This window comes from Anopheles funestus, chromosome 3RL, assembly GCF_943734845.2.
Source record: "Anopheles funestus chromosome 3RL, idAnoFuneDA-416_04, whole genome shotgun sequence".
Lineage (NCBI taxonomy): Eukaryota > Metazoa > Arthropoda > Insecta > Diptera > Culicidae > Anopheles > Anopheles funestus.
This window is the reverse complement of record NC_064599.1, coordinates 1,064,830-1,082,480: the sequence shown is the minus strand read 5'-3', so window position 1 is coordinate 1,082,480 and position 17,651 is coordinate 1,064,830. Positions and strand designations below refer to the sequence as shown.

Below are 17,651 nucleotides of genomic sequence, written 5' to 3'. Positions count from 1 at the left end.
TTCAAAACAAACGGAAACGAATACCACCGGTGAAAAGTGTCTCCCGAATGCGTCATGAGACCTTCAAAGATCGGTTCCTCCGTCATCATCGCCACGCCATCCATTGGGCTTATCGCGGACGGTTTGTAGAGGCATTTTTTTTTTGCTGCTGTCTTCACCCGGCAGGGGCAACCCTGGGCCATGAATAAACCGGCATTCGAGTCCGGCGTCTCGTTGGCGGTGTCGGCGTAACACAACGAACTGGTCGAAAGACGAGACGGGGTAGCGAGGCGAAGGCACGCGTGGGGACGTGATCGTACGCGGTCGAGTTGTTGTCCGAAAGCAACAACAGCAGCAACAAAAAATGGAAGAAATAAAAAAAATAAAGCCAACAACATAGAGCTTTAACAGAACCCACCAAACTGGTTTTCCCTGCTGGCGACTGACGATCGTCGACGACTGGGGATGTTCGTCCACACCAACCAGAGAACCAAACAACACACCTTCACCGATCCAACAAGATAAGGAGGAACCAAGGGAAGAAACGACCCAAACGGAAATGGTGGTGGGCCGATTATTTGGTATCTCGTTTCGAATTGCTTCTCCCTCCAATGTGAGTCCCTCTCTTCCAGTTGTTTGGTTTTTGGAGTAGAAAATACCCGAATGTTTTTTTGTTGTTGTAAGACAGGTGTGGCGAGACGCGAAAGCACAACCAAAACAACCGAAACGAACAGAGCGCAAAAAAGGGCTCCATTATTGGTAGTTGATGTATGGGGATTTTGAAAAATACTGAACCTGTAAAGCCAATGAAGCGTCAATCCTTTTAATAAAGTGCCCTTTTGGATTTTGTTTGTTATTAAACTGTAATGTCCTTGAGCAAAATACTTCCTGGATTTAAAAACAGTTCCTTAATTCTCTTCATTCCCTTCATTGACCTTGAACTGTGAAGGGTTGTTGGCTGGGTTTTCGAGATACAAGTAACTGAACCAATAAAATGTAAAGCGGACTCCGTCATGAATACAAAAAAACGAATTAGGAATTTGTTTTCCATCCAAACTTCATTCATTAATCAATCAAAAGTCCTATTTGGTGGTAGGGAACCGTGTGTCACACATTGTCAACCACAATATTATCAACGCTATGCCCAAGAGAATATTGAGGTAATCCATATGTCTCCAACGAGGAATGACAACACCAATGGGCCCGGGAACACATAGACACGGATACAGAAAATGGCAAATCATCGTCTAACGTACATCACCGTATCATCATCTCCGGACATCTGATGTAAGCAGGCAATATCTTGCGGGTAGCAGCGCATGTCTTATTATTAGTCCCCCGGTAAACAGCACACTGACTCACCAATACTGTGCGACCGCAGACACGGGCTGCTTTGGAGTTGGTGGGCACACTTTTTCACTGTCACTGTCACCGTCACAATCCACCAGCACCACCTTGAGATATAAGGGATGATGATAAACTTTATCTCTTCACCCACCGTCGGGGCTTCTGTTGCGCGGCTTCCAAGCTTTCCTCTATTGGACAACCCTGCAGCTCATTCTTCAATAAAAAAAAACATTGAAGAGATCTCAAAGTTCTGTCGTCCCTTAGTTCATCTAATCGACTCAAATCAATAGAACTATGGTGGCACTATGGTGGTTTTAATATAGCAGTTTCGATGTATTTCGAAATGAAAGACATTAGGAACACTGTATAAAGAGCATGTCTTTTCTCACATCGCCGTATCATCATCATCGTCATCGTGAGACCATTCCGTTGTGGCGTAAATGAAGGAACGGAAGCAACAACAACAAAAAAACAATCGGTACATTCGTACGTATATGCATAATGTATATCGGTTCGTGGACGGCTTCCGCAATTGCTTACACAGCTTTTGATACGAACCCGAGCGACTCCCCATCCCGCGACTTGGGGTGGGGGGTTTTGCTCCAAAGGGGTAGAAAAGAATGTACAGAGCAGCAGCAGCAACATCGAACGCATTCTTCTCTCGACATAGTATCAACAGGTTCAACTCTCTACGTCATTCCCCAACAAAACTCTCTCTCTCTCTTTCGCTGCTTCCCTAGCTCTAGGGGTGTGTTTTTTGTTGTTGCAAATTCTCGTTTGCCGCATGATGCTTTAATATCTGTTGCTTGGGATGTGTATGATTCCTTAATGAAATACCAGGAAAGAAACTAATAACTCTAAAAATGTCTTCCGAGGTTAAGATCATTTCTTCGAACCGAGTAATACCGCAAAAATGAAGTTCATCCTCCTCGCAAATGACATTTGCATGAAGCAAGTGCGTCATTTTAATAAGAGCATTAAGAAAAGAGTAAAACAGTTTAACTCTTAAAACATTCCAATAGACAACTGAAGAGACTAATAAAACCACTGATTATGAACCCAAGATTTTATACTAATTCCAGCATTTTTTCGGTAGGAAAGAATAAAAACAAGTTATCTAGGCGCTATTATTCACCACTAAAGTTGTTCGTTCGATAAGCAGGTTGATGAAGTACCAAAAAAAATTCTTAAGTAACGAACCATAATAGAATAGAGAGAAAATGGAGACGTCTTTCTACTTGTTACACCAGTGAGAAATCATTATCACAAATTAGTTTCAATTTCAAGCGTGCGATAAAAAACAATACACATCTTCTCTTCTTCATCAAAATGTTTGGAGGGGTTTGCAAGTTTGGAAACTTTACGTACACACATACGCACACGTCTATTGTAACACAGAACATTTGATATAGCTATCGTTCCCGATTTCCAAACACCACAAACCTTCTACCAAATGGCGTTTTGCAGGCCCATTTTTGGGGGATACGCGTGGAAAAGCCCCCGCGTGTGGCGGTAGGCGGGAGATTCTTTGGCGACATGGTGGCGAGCAACGAAAAAACGAAGCCGTGTCGAAACCAAAGCAGACACAACAAACTCACACACACACACACACAATATGAAGAGGAACAACTCTCCGGCACGAAACAAGAAGCGAACCGGCACCATCACCGGGACGCGCTTCATGATTTCCAACCGAAATTGTTTCACAAAGTGGATGCTGGGCCGATGAAAAGCGTCGGCATCCCCCAGCATTGAAGAACGGTTAAGAAATTATGAAACACGTGTACACTAGCGTTAGTAGTACGAACGGGGAACGATTTAAAAGCAAACATACAAAGCATCATCTATTGGAACATACAAGCGACAAAAGGGGGAAGGGAGAGAGAGAGAGAGAAAAGTATGAAATGTGGAAAACCTGGACCCACAGCACATCACCCAACAAAAACAACGACGGAGGAAAAGGTCATCCCCCGATTCTGGCCCGTAAAGAACGCCGATTTCTTGCCGATCGGTATGAAGCAGAACGATCTCGCTGTGATGATGCTGTGGTGTGAGACGGCAACCCACCAAGAGCGAAAGGGAGCGGAGATCGGACCGTTCTGAGAGCGAAAAACAGACCAGATAAACGGTGTACGATCTCACGCAAATGATCGCGGGCGCGCGCGAGATCGTGCGAAGAAATGACGTTGAAGTATCAAGCCGCCATCCAGTCGCCAAGCTCGTGAAAGTGGAAAAGAGAGAGAGAGAGAGAGAGAGAGAGAGAGAAAGAGAGAGAGAGAGAGAACATCACATATGCACTGTCTCACACGCCAAGATGGAATGAATGTCGTCGCGCGTCACGAGGAAACTCCCTTAGGTTGGTGCGTGGAATAAGAAAAAGGAAACCCCCAACCAACGAACGAACGAACTACACCCATACACACACGCGCACGCAGTCACGCATCAACACTCGACCGGTTTTATGTTAAACGACCGGTGTAAGAGAGCACCCCCCTTTCTGCGTGAAGGGGGTGAAGGACAGCGAAACGGGGTCCGTCGATTTCACGCAACACACCAGCAGCAACAGCAGCAACCCAACCAACCCAACCCAACGCAACATGTTTCAAATTCTCCCTCCCCCCTAAGCCGACTTTACAATAATGCGAAAATGCGCACACTCACCGGTACACCTCCCAAACAGCATCTATCTGGTCCAGAATGGCCGAACAAAAGAGAGACACAGATAGGCAGATCGATTGAGCAAGGTGAGAAAAAGCGTGATCTTGAAGATGTATGCCGCACACGGAAAGGAAGGATAATGGTGATAATAATAATGATGATAATAAGGGCGAATGTGCTGCTGGTAGAACAAATCCGAGTATGGAAGGTAAGCATTAGAAGCGGGATAAATAATTTGATAAAGTAACCTCCGGCCATTAGACATCGAGTGTTTGTACAAAAAAAAGCTAAAGGAATTTTAAAACTCATTTCAATATCACACAAAAATAAGAAACCCCAAACAATAAACTCGTGCGAGCCGTAGAGTGAAGGAATCGACTGAGTCATAGCGTATCTGAAGTCATCTTCCCAAAGTGATCGCTCTGCTCAAGCAAGAAGGAAACAAAAAACGGAACCGGTTGCTACAGTGGACGGTTTGCCTGCTTCCGGTCGGTTTGAACCGTTTCACCTGTTCCCATCTGCCACCCATTGCCCAGCTCGTGTGGCAGTCCGGAAAGTAGCGTTCAAGAAGACCAGTAAAATACATGCTCACTGCCACCGGTTTCTGCCCGCGAGTCTTTTCACCAGCCCATCGACCATGACACATAGTATTGGAGAATAAATAAATAAATAAATATGATTCATCATCACACGCGGGACGGTCTTTTACCTTTCCGAAAGGGAGTTTTGTGTTTTGTTTTCAAATGATTCATTAAATGACGTTATGTTAAATGAAGTTATGACGTTACGACGTTAGGGTGGTTGCGTGTCTCATGATTGCACTTTTTACAGCATATTTTTTTATGCCGGGTTCGATCCGATCGTCCAGCTGTGTTTGTCAGCGTGTTTGTTGGATCGACTATTTAAAATGTTTTGTGAAGAAAGTACTTAATACCAAAAAGCTACGATATTCAGGCAGTACATTGATATGTACATTAATATTATTGATCTCTAACTGGCATTACCTCAGACCTTAAAGGATTAAGTCTGAAGTTAACATACGACGATGACGATTTCGTCGACAAGTCGTATTACTTATTACTATCATCGGTAATTTACTATCAAGGATTTATCTGGACATGGGGATATCATCAAACAAGCTATTACCTAAAGGTCTTTTAACGTCTGACCAAGAAAGAATTACAGAGGAGAAGAAGGGCAAGTACTCGTCCAATAGTGGCGGAACCAATAGACACTCTTGGACACTTCGTTCGCTCTAGTGATTTATTTGAGTATAATTATGATCTAATCAACCGGGGGAGCTTCAAACAAAATGCAAACTTTCGATTCATTCGACTTTATGGTTGCCTTCTTCCCATGGCAGCATCTCCCATGTGTTGTCCCATGGCAGCATCTCCTTTTCCGGTTCGGGAGCGTTAAGGGAATACGATGAGAAATGAATACTATTAATCTCCGGTGTACTTTCACTGTGTCCAATAACATCCTCTTCGATATCTCTGTAAAACCAAGCGTAATTGCAAGCGTCTACAAGTTACGCGTTACAAGTACAATTGAGTATAATCAAATATGGATAAATAACTGTATCGCAAGACTATTCCGGAATATTTGATGGGTTAGAGACTGGGATCCAACTGTTTCTTAAATAACTCAAGTAGACCATAGATTAAAAATGGACAATATCTGCAATTCTTCATCTATCGTTTCATTGAACGAAATCAAGCAATATTCCACATCTGTTTCTTAAGGATCTCAAGGATTCTATCACGGTCACACAATAGTTTTGCTCAGTATGCATTCACAGATGTGACATACATAATTGACCTTATGGATTGAGTACATCTTTCATCCCGCCAGTAACCGGAAGTGGGGATAATATGTTCCGTACGAAATGGGTCAAGACGACGAAAAATGTTGGAAGTAAAGAGGGCGTCTTCCACAAATTTATCGTTTCCGAATGGTGAGTACACAAGATGATGGAGTATTGGGCATTTTGATGCAAAGTTCACTTTACGTTCAGAACATCTCCGCTGGTTATACAGTGTTACAACGTCGAGAAGAATTTCCAAGATTTCCCTTCCTTTTCGACCAAACGTGTTTTCTTACGAGCCAAATAAAAGGTGGATATATACAAGCCAAGTTCCACAGGCTTTTCTCTTTTTCTCTAGCATGCTCTTTTCTTCTCAATTTTTTCTTTCTTTCTGCCTTTCCCTGTAATGAGTTCCGAAAGAACCTCTTGCAACATATTCGAGATTTCCTTTTGCTCACCCTCACCGGAAAATGGTTTTGCACGCGGTGGATAAACACACAAAGAAACATCATCATCATCGTCGTATTCTGGATCCGGAATCGCTCCAAGGTACGCAGCCGGTTGTTGCTTCTGTCCTGTGCGTCCTTCTACGAACGGCCAGGATTCCACTAACCCGCCAAAAGCGCCGAAAGTTTGCTGGGTTTGGGGCCACCTTTGCGCAATCGCTGACGCCATCGAAAGCAACAACGGAAAGGGAAACGAGCAAAAGAACCCGCCAAACGCAGCATCGTTTAACGATGGAAAATCCCACCATCGACTACAGAGAAAAGCCTCCAATGATGTTTTCTTTCGATGACGCTTCTCGCTTTCCCACCGACGGGCCCTTCCACACTAGAAAAGGGATTTCTCTTGTCTGTGCTCAGAGGCTCAGGCAGCACTGTTCATGGTAGGGCTGTGGGAGTTGAGCTTAATTTTTAAAAACACAAGTCTTCCCGCAAATCTACTCACACACGCTGCCCTTGCTTTGAGTATTGAGGATGAACCCAGTTAGTGCTCGCATAGAAAACACAAAACGTGATCAAAACGAGCCCCAACAGAAGATGGTGAAGTATTTCAAGGATTTTTGTTGTTGTGCAATTCTCTCCTCTTATACTTATTAGTATGCACAGCTTTTGGAAGTATAAAATACTCCGTTGAAGTTCCCGGAGCAAATGGATATTTGTTTCACTTTATGGAAGTCTGCCTAAGACACGTTTGGATAATTTGATTTGAGACACTTACATATAAGTTGCAGTATCAAACTAAGACTTTAAAATATAATTTTTGTTATTCATTTTGTCATTGTAATAGCTATCAGGCACTAACTTTTTGGACTTTTCTATCTCATCGCCATTAGAGTGCCACACCCATTTTAAGATTCAGCTACAATTTATAGTGAAGCATACATTTCTATATTCTCCAAAAAGAAAATTAACTGTAATCATTGGAATATTTTTATAAAGCAATGAAAATAGTAAAAATATTCTACTACTGCTCTTTCTTGTACAGATGTCCAAAAACCACCCAAATTTCGGACCCGGAACTTCTGGCACGAAACAAAAAAAGACATTTTTCGGAAGCAGTACCTTGAAGCCCCTCGGCCATAGATAGGATGCACAAGTAAACGAAGGGAATCCACTCCATTGCTGGTAACATTCTCCGTACACCACCCTGTTGCTCATCATATTCCCCCCAACATCCTTCCCCTCTTCTTCCTCACCCTTCCTCGAGGCCTCTTAGTGGAGTGTGTGTGTGTGTCAGTGTTGTAGATAGAGCTCCCCGTAATCGCAAAACGTTAACGTCTTCGTCGTTCGGTTCGGTTCGCCGCATGGTTTGGCCGCCGTTGAGTCGCCCTGGTGTCATGATTTATTTTTGTCCGAGGCTCGAGCACGTCCGCGAGAATAGGCATACCGACGGAACGTGGACGAGGATGAGGGTGGTGGAAGAGACGAAAGGGCGCGAGTGGGTGGAGAAACAGGCGGTAGGAAGAGTGCAAACGAACGCAAACGCATTGAAAACTCGTCGCGAAGACAACGGCATGTATGCGCGCTGTACGCCACTGTAGATAGAATCGAAGCAGGCAATGCCAACGAGAACATGTACAGTGCAAGAGAAACAGAGAGACGGATCGGAGAGAATGTAATGCCAAGCCTAAGGACAGCACTCATACACCCCCACGTGTACACGCAGCAGCAGCAGCAGCAAACCCCATTGTTGCAACGTAACTGACCCGGCAAGACAGGCGCGGAAAAAGGCAAAGGTTTGTGTCCTTTTTTCCCACCGTACGACACTTTCTTTGGCTTCTTTCCGGCAGATACCCACACACACACACACGCACACGTGTGTAAGCACGCATACACAAAAGGGAAAACATGCCAGCATACTTAACAGAGGCAAAGCAAACTGTAGGCAGAGAGCTTCCCCCTTGTAGGAAGGGTTTCTCACCCTGCTACGCTTGTAAAATCGACCATAAACAACGGAGCAAGTGAACACAGTACAGTTTTCCGATTCACTTGCTCACACGCTCACATCCCTTCGGCATAGCGCCGACAACAACGGCTTCCCCCGGACCAGACATCTAGTACTCGGATGGATGGTATAGCTGTGTGTGTATCTGTGTGTGCGCGCGCGTATGCTGTGTGATGTTATGACGCTTCACTCTTTCCCCGCGGCATTACGTAAGGGGGATTCCCATACTATGAAAATAACGGCATACCCGGCAAAATGGCAAGGGCTCGACGACGACGACGCCGTCTCAGAGCTCCCTCTTGTTGCTTCCTTTTTTTATTGTTGCGGATGTTTGCTAATGAGGTGATGAGGATACGGTGGCGATGCAGGCAATGTTGAAACGGCAGGACAGGATCACAGGTTTAGGTTGGATTCTCGCCAGGGGTAAGCAAAAGTTTTGAACGTACCACGGAAAAAGGCGTTGTATGGAAATACAATATTCAACACCATTAAAACGGACAACAACAAAAAAAACGAGCGCAAAAAGTTTACCAAAAAGCATGAGAAGCGCTTTTCGTCGCCCTTTTTCAAGAGGATTCATCTACATCACTAGGATGAGTTTTAACCCTTGAAGTTATAAAACTTGGTGAGATGCAGCAGGAACTCTTGCTCTGTCTCTTCCAATTTGCTTCGAGAATTGTTCTATAACTTTGATGACAATTTCTAAACAAAATTCGAGCTTAACCTTCGGGCTTTTACCAAAAACTCTACTGCTGGATCCGTGCTGAGTATCACAATTCCAAAACATGCCAACCAAAGGACCCCGAAATGTCTGGGCCTGGGTGTTTCCTTGCGAACGAAAGCCCCTACGAAACCTTCCTTCACGCTTGTCACGACTCACTTCATGTCAAACCTCCCGTTGCGTCGTCGCCTACGGTATGTCCTTCTTCGCTGAAACCGAACCCAAGCAACCCGGCACACACATATGCAGGCACTTCGTCACGCATCCTTGTTTAGAATCGATCTCGCGCAGCCTACCGGGACGTGAGGCTGAGAAAACTCCGAACGGGGGTGTTCCTTTTTTTTCGACACATGATATTTGGCGCCAACGCACAAAAACGCCTGCGAGACGCAAAGCAAACGACACCGAGAGAGAGATGGACGTTGTAGGTAGAAGCTTTTAACCCCCGGGAAAGTCGAAATTCCACTTGAAAGCAGCAGGGATTCCCCAGTTATTCTTGTTTCCGCTTTGGGCTTGCTTCTTCTACCCCCGGCGCCTAATATGTTTCCACCCCTTTCCGAAGGACGAAGAATGTCCTTTTTTACGATCGGGAACTTATTTGCCTACGCGAAAGACTGCAATAGTCAAAGGCATACTCTGTTCTGAGAGTGCACAGTTTTTCCTGATCTTGACTCCTGATCGAAAGGACATTATCTCCTGTAAGAACACCAAAAACCTGGGTGTCTCGCTGGTTTAAATTGTTTTAACAAAATGATACCGTTTTTAAGGGGTATTTTTCTACTGATCAGTGCAATCCACATGCACCTGCAAATGCATACAACGACATACAGATACACACACACACAAACATTCGAACGTACCGTCGTCTTTGCAAACATTCCTCAGCAAAAGAATCACGTTGAGGTCGTTGGTTTTCGGACGGCGTTCGGTTGCATACACCGTCCATGTATGTGTGTGTGTGTGTTTGTACGCTTTTCCGCATGTCCTTTCCTTTCGCTGCCGTACACTTCGAGCTTCGTTTTGGGCAAATTTTCTTTAAATAGACATCTAATAAAAGCGCTGCTTATGGTCGAAGCATGGGTTCGATTTTCCTCCCACTTTAGGTATCGATGGCGGTGGGTGGAGGGTGGTACAAACCGATGCCCTTCACTCCCACTCGTATATCGTACATTCCAAAGCCATTTCAGTCGTCGCAACACTACCCCCTCCCCTCCCTAACTCCCTTACGACGACAACATCGGTTGGGACAAACAGTTCCTTCTTCGCCTAACCATGGAAAAACAGACGGGACATTTCAAGAGGGGGATGACTCCACGCGGGTTCCATTTCCGCCCAACTGTCGAGGGGTATATCTCGTTTTTGCTTTAGCTCGCAGTGGAAATCCGATGGGTCACTCGGTAAGTCCGCGAAAATAGATTTGTAAATGTACGAATTTTCTTCAACCACCCTCGCACTACTTTCGGAGGATTTCCCCGTGAAACTATAGGTACGGAGTCCATCGGTTTTGTACGTTCTCTCTCTCTTTCTCTTTCAGTAGAATGGGCGACAAATCGACCACCACAGACTGTATTTTAAACTACGAAACGATCCAAGTAGGTGCAGAAAAAAGACGATGGTCACCTGATTGGAATGTTTATTCCTCGCCGAGTCACAATTGAAAATTTGAACAGTCAACCACCAGTTGTGGCTTGAGTTATTGGCTGAGCAGCAATCGCGGAGCAGTATGCCATCCCTTATGCTAGTCAGTCGATGTTTTTGATTCGACAACTCTTATCAGTAAACTAACTTTGTTTTTCTTTTATAAGCGTCAAGTTTCTGGATGTGTTGGTTTCTATACTGTTCCTCTTGATGCTGCTACATAGATGGTGGAATTTTCCATCCAATCTTTCCATTAGCATGAGAGTCCGAAACCGAAGATCAAGTGTGTCAGGTCGAAAGTGGCGCTTGGCCAAGGATTCTCCCCTTCGTTGTATACCTGACGCGTTGGAGGTGGATTTTTGTACTCCGTAACAGGACTGTGCATTTATGTAGGAGAGAAAAAGCGTACTTTCAGCAGGTAATGGGAGATATGTTAAACTGCAAATATACCCCGAGTACCTGTTAATGATGTCCTTTGCTAATGTACCTGTGTCCCACTCAACATGTGAACTGCATTAGGGCCAATGCAATATGTTACAATAAACAGGTGTAATGCGACCAGCATTAATCTACCCACTTTTTTCATCAATCCCACAAAAGGATAAGACTGTCCAAACAAGCAGCTGTTCACCAGCATGTCAATAACACGGGGAATGTGCTTTTCACGAGCACGGGAATTCCCCGATTGATACCTACTTGCTTTGCCCGATCCTTTCTTGCGGCCCATGGTGATGATAGCAGCGTCTGTTTGCACCGTGTCCTCCCCACCGTTGCACTTGTTCGTTCGATGCACATGCACTTCTTGCCTTGCCCGTACAACAGACCAAAATCAACCCGTTGACAACACACGCTTTTTTACATGCAGCTTCGTTTGCACTTGCAACACATCGGAAAGCGAAACCAACGCGGACGCACTTTTGCTTCTCACTTGGCACGGACGAACTTTGCACACCGTAGGAACTTGAGATTTGGGCGCGAGTATATCTCGTATTTTCCGTACTTTTCTTATTTTCCAAAAACTCAACTAAAGCACTTGAGAAACAACTGCGACTTCAGCACATTCTTTTCTTGAATATTTGGCACGGTCGCGCTGAAGCGAATCACTTCCGGCTGTAGTTATCACAAACTACCCGCAAAAAATACTCGCATATTCAAACACCGGACTGCTCATACGCACACACATTGTACACCCCCTATCTCGCTCTTTCGCTCTCACGCACTGCCTACTACGCGATATGTTGAATACACGTTGTTTTGTTTTTTTTTCTCTCTACTGCTCAAGAAGAACGTTGATTTCGCTAGGTGATTCTCCACTATATTGTTTATCTGCACTACTATTCACCTTTCCCCACCCTTTACTATTTGCCGGAACTGCCTTTTTCCACGCGGAATAATTTCCCAAAAACAGCGCAGCACACAGCGATATAAAAAAGGGATCAGCGGGGGGATAACTGATACCTAGCTCCAGCTCTAAACGTTTGTGGAGCTAGACACACACGGAACGGGTCGTCCGTAAACGGCTCCGTCCCACAAGTAAGTGCGCCATCTTTTTTTGTGAGAGAGCAGCTCAAGCGTCTTGCCAGCTTCGTGCATAAACCGAAGTTAGCCCACCAATATCGCTTTCGAGCGTGAAAGAGACGGAACATTAACACGAACGGTAAGTGTTGTGAGTGGAAACCCTAGAGGGTAATACGATGATTTTCTTACATGATTTAAAATGTGTGAAAACTAAATACAAAACCGTATTTACGATGTTACAAACGAATTAAATTGGTTTAGCACTTTATACTTCAGCGTGTTTGAACACGGATTCTCTACCATGTATATCTGTTTAATTTTTCTAACATAACTTTTGCGGAGAGAACCAGAGGGAACGATGTTAGGATTTCAGTTTTAACAATTGATATACGAACGGATTATGCTGCAGAAAAGAAGGATTGAAAATGATAAAATTCTTGAAAATTATTTGAAAAATTTGGTTTCGGGTGTGAAACCGATTATTTTTCGAAAATTTGATTTCAACAGCATCGTTCAAATCAATTCAACTCAAACCTATTCCCAGAATTACGCACACGTGGTATAAACATATGTGTGTCTGTTTGCACAAATCCAACTTCGCTGCGTCGAAATCGGTGTGTTGTCATGTTTTCGCTCGGAAAGCTGTCATTTCAACAATAAGAAGAATAGCAAGAGCAACACAATCTCCGATTTTCGTCTGACGTGGTCCGGGTACATCGGCTATCGGTAAATTCGTTACATTTCTACATCGGCTGCAATTCCGTGTACGTAAAAACGTCCTGTTGCAGCTTCCGGATCGTGAATCGCCACCAGCTGCATCATGAATCCCTTAGGTAAGTGGAAATAGGGTTAGCCAACAGACGATTAGCAACCGGCTTGCATGGAGAGGCAGATATACCGGGCGTGTACGTGTGCGTGTGTGTTTACGATAAAACTCTAATCCCACTACGCTGTTCCTTCTGTGTTATTTTGGCAGGATTGCTTACACTGGTTGCCCTACTGGGAGTGGGGTATGCCGCTTCAGCGACCACCCAGCGCACTGTGTCCAGCCACCTTACAGCACAGGACCAAGAACGTTTTGCGAAGGTGTTTAGCGAGGGACTGAAATCGAACGATCTTCAATCGTTGTACTATGCGTCCGCGAATGTGGCTCTTCCGGCCGGTGATGTTACCAGCACCTGCAAGCGTCTATTCACGCTGCATGGTGAATCGAAACTAAATGTATGTACCATCCATATCCATAATCCCAGAGTGTGATCTATTCACATTGATAATGTCCTTTTTGTCGTAGGATTTCGAGAAAAACTTTTATCTCATCGGTGCTCGTAAGAATTTTGGCTGTAAAGAGGCACTTCCGACGAAGGTTGAGTCTGCTGTGAAGGCGGCACTGACGAAGGATGCTTCGACTGCTCAGGAGATTTACTACAACTTCCACTCAGCCAAACTGGCTGGCCTCACCGTGGATGAGAAAGTACGCACCACGCTCGGTAAGAATCTGCAAACGGTGCTGAAGAAGGATGATTCCTTGAACTCCTTGGGACATGCTTTCACTGTGGCCGCCGATCTCGGCTCGGCGGGCACCTTTGCATACGACCGTATCGAGGAAGCCTTTGTGCAGGCCGATGAAGTCGATGGCAAAATGCTTCAGTTTGAAGGTGGTCTAAGCATTACGGCACTTATCGTAAACGGTGGATTCAAGCTAGCTACAAGTCTCTCCAAACCAGCCCCGATTACAGCTGACCAGGCAGTCAAATTTGCCACCTATTTCCTGTCGCGTGCCTCCGTCCAAACGCCGAAAGGTGTAAGCGTATTGCTGGAAGCGTTGAAGCTGCTTGCTTCGCAAAAAGCTATCGCTCCGGTCTGCATTCGTTTGGCCGACAATGGTCAACTGCTTCCAGAGTCACCCGTGCTCAGTGTGCGCGTTTGTGACCTGCTCGGCAAGGCCCTGTCACCCGCTCTGGCCGCACTGTCCACAACGATCGTGTCCCGGACGAGCAGCGAAGCGCTTGTTTCGAAGGTGAATTTGGTCCCTAGCAAAGACGATCCGACACTATACACGTACAGCTTGAAATCGGCATCTCCTACCCGTGGGCTGTATCGTGTGGACATTGAAGTTGCTCCGTCCTACCGCCAACAATTGCAGGTGAGCGTGCTCGGTAAGGTTCGTGTAAGCTCGCTAGAGGTCGGCGTAGGAGATACGGATAGTGCGGCCTCGAGCGTGAAACGTCACTCGGTTGCACACCCTTCCAAGCTGGCAACCGTTCTGAATGCTGACTCGCAGCAGAAAGTCGTCCTGAAGACGGCACTCGTTGATGATGCCAGTGGCAAACCGATCACCGTTCATCAGGCATTCGTGCTGCTGCGCCATCGCGACAGTCGGCAGGAAATTATTTTCGTCGCCGAAACAGATTCGAGCAAAGCGTACAAATTCGAGATGGATGTTGGTGCGCGAGCTTCAGACTTTGGCCACAAGAGCGGGCTCTACGAGGTACGTTTGATCGTAGGCGATGCGCTTCTCTCCAACTCGTTCCAGTGGCATTTGGCCGATCTGGAGCTCAAGTTTGCCGTGAGCGAAGGACAGCAACAGAGCGCAACGGCAGATGCTGCCAGCTCGCGTAAATCACTGCCAGAAATCGTTCACCAGTTCCGCGCACCGGAAAAACGTCCGCCCCGCTTTGTGTCCGACTTGTTCACCGCACTTTGCATCGCTCCCATTGTAATCCTGTTCGGTCTGTGGGCCAAACTAGGTGTGAATGTGAAAAACTTCCCACTATCCCTCGGTGCGCTTGGATTCCATCTCGGTTTGGGAGCCATTCTGGTGCTGTTTGGCATTTTCTGGCTTCGATTGAACATGTTCGAAACGATTCGTTACCTGATTCCGCTGGCACTGTTCACGTTCTTCTGTGGCAATCGAATGTTGCGTAAGATCGCACGTGGTGGAAGCGACAAGTAAAACGGAGTCTCAGCGATCTCTCCTCGAGAAGATGCCTCTCCTTTGTGAGTGTCGAACGGCGGTCCTCTAACGAACAAAGGTTTAACACTAAGCAAACTAGCATGACGGAAAAAATCGACCTCTAATCACAGGAGAGAACAGAGTAGGAGAACCAAAAATCATTCCCTTTCCCTGCCGAAGATCGCAACGTAGGGGGACCAGACTAGGAAGAATGCGAATTTTAAATACACTGTCTGCATCGAACTACATCCCGATGCAGAGCTTAATTGGCGTGCAGTTTTGCACAAATCTGTCTTTACTTTGTAAGAATTACCGCGAGAAGTCAGGAGCAATAAGAGAAATAACAAACAAACAAACTAGGGTTTAACTAACACAGGCGAAACGAGGATCATATTGAGGATCTCTTTACAGAGATTGCCGGTTTGCCGTGTGAGAAATAAACGATGGAAAAATTTGAAGCAGCGCGTTGAGCCATTAATCATCGCAGATGACATCAAATACTTAACAATTTTCTCATCTGAAGAAAACAATAGCAATCGGAAGAAATCTGTGTATAATCTGTGTATCGAAACAATGCTTACCTACTTCATTTCAGTTTCGTTGCTGCTTAAAACGACTCACTTTTCTCTTTTGCTGTTGCTGCGGCTGTACCGGTTTGACGTCAGCTTCGGTTGCTACGGCTACGCTGGTATGTTCTAGGACTTCCCCCAACAAATCCGGTATCGATGTCGTGAGTGTATTCTTGCTTGCTGGTTGTTTTGTAGGACGTTCCGCACTGGGATAGTTTGTTTTACGATTTTTCAGGATTGGTTTCAGATTCGAAAATTGCAAATGTTTGAGGGACTCTTCTTCCGCGAGAAACTTCCGATATATATCAGCCGGGGACACAATCTCCTCTTTCGAATCCGAACTGTAATACTCGGGCGAATGTACGATTGGAAGAAATAGTGTGGATTTTGAAGGATTGTGTAATTCTTCCTCGTCCGTGTGGTCTTGATGTCTACTGGTAATGAGTTTGATCTGCTCCTGTTCGGCAAATTTCACTTTTTTGCTTTTATCAATACCGCTTAGCTCAGGTTGCTCTACGGGCTGCGTCTCTACGTCGACGGGCTCTTTCAACGGAAGCAAAAAATCTAACGCTTCCTCCAGTTCATCGTGCAGCTGATACAGGTCTACCTTTTGCACAATGTCCATTGAATTCTGGTATAGCCTTTGACGGACATCCTTAAGTTTAGCCTGGAAAATTTTAATTTTTTCCTTTTTTGGACAATTTTTTGTTTCGTTTAGAAGATCCGAAAACTCGGCCGAAACATCATCATCATCATCATTTTCATCCTCTTCATCGTCCGTTGTGTCCATTTGTTCTTCCAGGTGTTCTTCTTCAGGTTTCGATTTATCATTAGCAACACTTTTTGTATGCATAGCAAACTCAGGTACAGTAGAAGATTCCGTTTGTTTGTGCGCTATTCGTGGTCGTTCATTCATCCGGATTTCACCTCGCATCAGGCGTCTCAGCTGGTCGTCATCATCCTCCCCGGACGGAAGTTCCAACTGATCCATTTCGTGTTCCAACTCTTCGAGCAATTCCATTTCCTCTAACTTGGCAAACAGCTCACTGTCGTCCCTCTGTTCCGACGCGACCTTTATCGCTGCTCGATCTTTTGCTTCCTGTTGCTTACTTTCTCGCACACGACGACGATGCTCTTGCCGCCAACGGGTTTCCGCCTCCTCATCATAAGCTTCAATAATTTCTTGAATATTTTCACCAGCAAATGCTTCACTTGTCAGTGGAACTTCAAGCTTATCGTTGTACAGCGAACGCTCACGTTCGTACTTTTGCAGAAGTTCCTCCGCCATCTGGATACGCCGGTCGGCGATCGATTGTGCCTGATTCGTGGAGCAATCGGAAAAATAACCGCAACCATGGCTGACCAAAACTTCACCCGTGTGGTACAGCTGGCCAGGAAGGAATGCTTTCGTTCCTATCGGGATCATTATGTCCGCTTTGGGGGCTTTTTGATACATTCGTAGATTCTCTTTCAGCTCTACATGTTCTTGCCGGTAGACTGTCCATCGGGCCGTTTCCGTCTCGTTCGTACGTAACGCCTGAAGCACACATGCACCATGCGAAGAAACATTTAAGCTAGATGTTTGTAGCATAGGATTCAGATAATACTTACGTCGGAATATGTTCTATTGTACAATTGCTTCGGTTCGTTTATCGGTTCCATAAAGGCGGCAAATGGCGTGTTACTGCCGGAATTAAAAACAACAGTATGTACACACACTCCGTCCTTTTTGACATTTCGAGAACAGTTGTCAATGTCACTGGCGAAGTGATTTTAAATTGGCCGCTGCCATTGCGACCGATTTACACTTCTGATGACCCTAAACGGGAAAGCAAGTAAGCCCCCTTTGCGAAATGCTTAGATTGAGAAAATAGTTTTAATTAGCTTTAATTATATAGTTTAGTCCGCTTACCATTGGACCCGCCACTGTGTAAGAAGCACAAACATATTGATTTCAGTAACAATTTGAAATAGCGAAACGTGGCACTGCGTATGTTGATGGATATGATTTAT

At 45.3% G+C, this 17,651-nt stretch overlaps 3 protein-coding genes across 4 annotated transcripts in view; 1 reads left to right on the top strand and 2 right to left on the bottom strand.

The window, feature by feature from the left end:
* LOC125769929 (uncharacterized) overlaps window positions 1-12,162 on the bottom strand; it is a 41,347-nt gene extending 29,185 nt beyond the window's left edge. The window contains exon 1 of one of the 2 annotated variants that reach the window (XM_049438982.1): window positions 11,295-12,162. In XM_049438982.1, coding sequence (XP_049294939.1) covers window positions 11,295-11,325 — 31 coding nt within the window. In that variant the 5' untranslated portion in view covers window positions 11,326-12,162. Of the gene's footprint in view, window positions 1-1,341; window positions 1,528-11,294 lie in introns of those variants that run through there. The other variant, XM_049438984.1, reaches the window with a different exon arrangement.
* Window positions 12,163-12,662: 500 nt separating this feature from the next.
* LOC125769934 (dolichyl-diphosphooligosaccharide--protein glycosyltransferase subunit 2) lies at window positions 12,663-15,527 on the top strand. Its single transcript, XM_049438990.1, has 3 exons — window positions 12,663-12,949; window positions 13,093-13,337; window positions 13,408-15,527. Exons 1-3 carry the CDS (start codon window positions 12,937-12,939, stop codon window positions 15,067-15,069), a joined length of 1,920 nt encoding a protein of 639 aa, XP_049294947.1. The 5' UTR covers window positions 12,663-12,936; the 3' UTR covers window positions 15,070-15,527.
* Window positions 15,528-15,605: 78 nt separating this feature from the next.
* On the bottom strand, window positions 15,606-17,500 carry LOC125769935 (unconventional prefoldin RPB5 interactor-like protein). The gene is made up of 2 exons (XM_049438991.1): window positions 17,250-17,500; window positions 15,606-17,175 (listed from the first exon to the last, which is right to left on the bottom strand). Exons 1-2 carry the CDS (start codon window positions 17,298-17,300, stop codon window positions 15,661-15,663), a joined length of 1,566 nt encoding a protein of 521 aa, XP_049294948.1. The 5' UTR covers window positions 17,301-17,500; the 3' UTR covers window positions 15,606-15,660.
* Window positions 17,501-17,651: the final 151 nt, after the last annotated feature.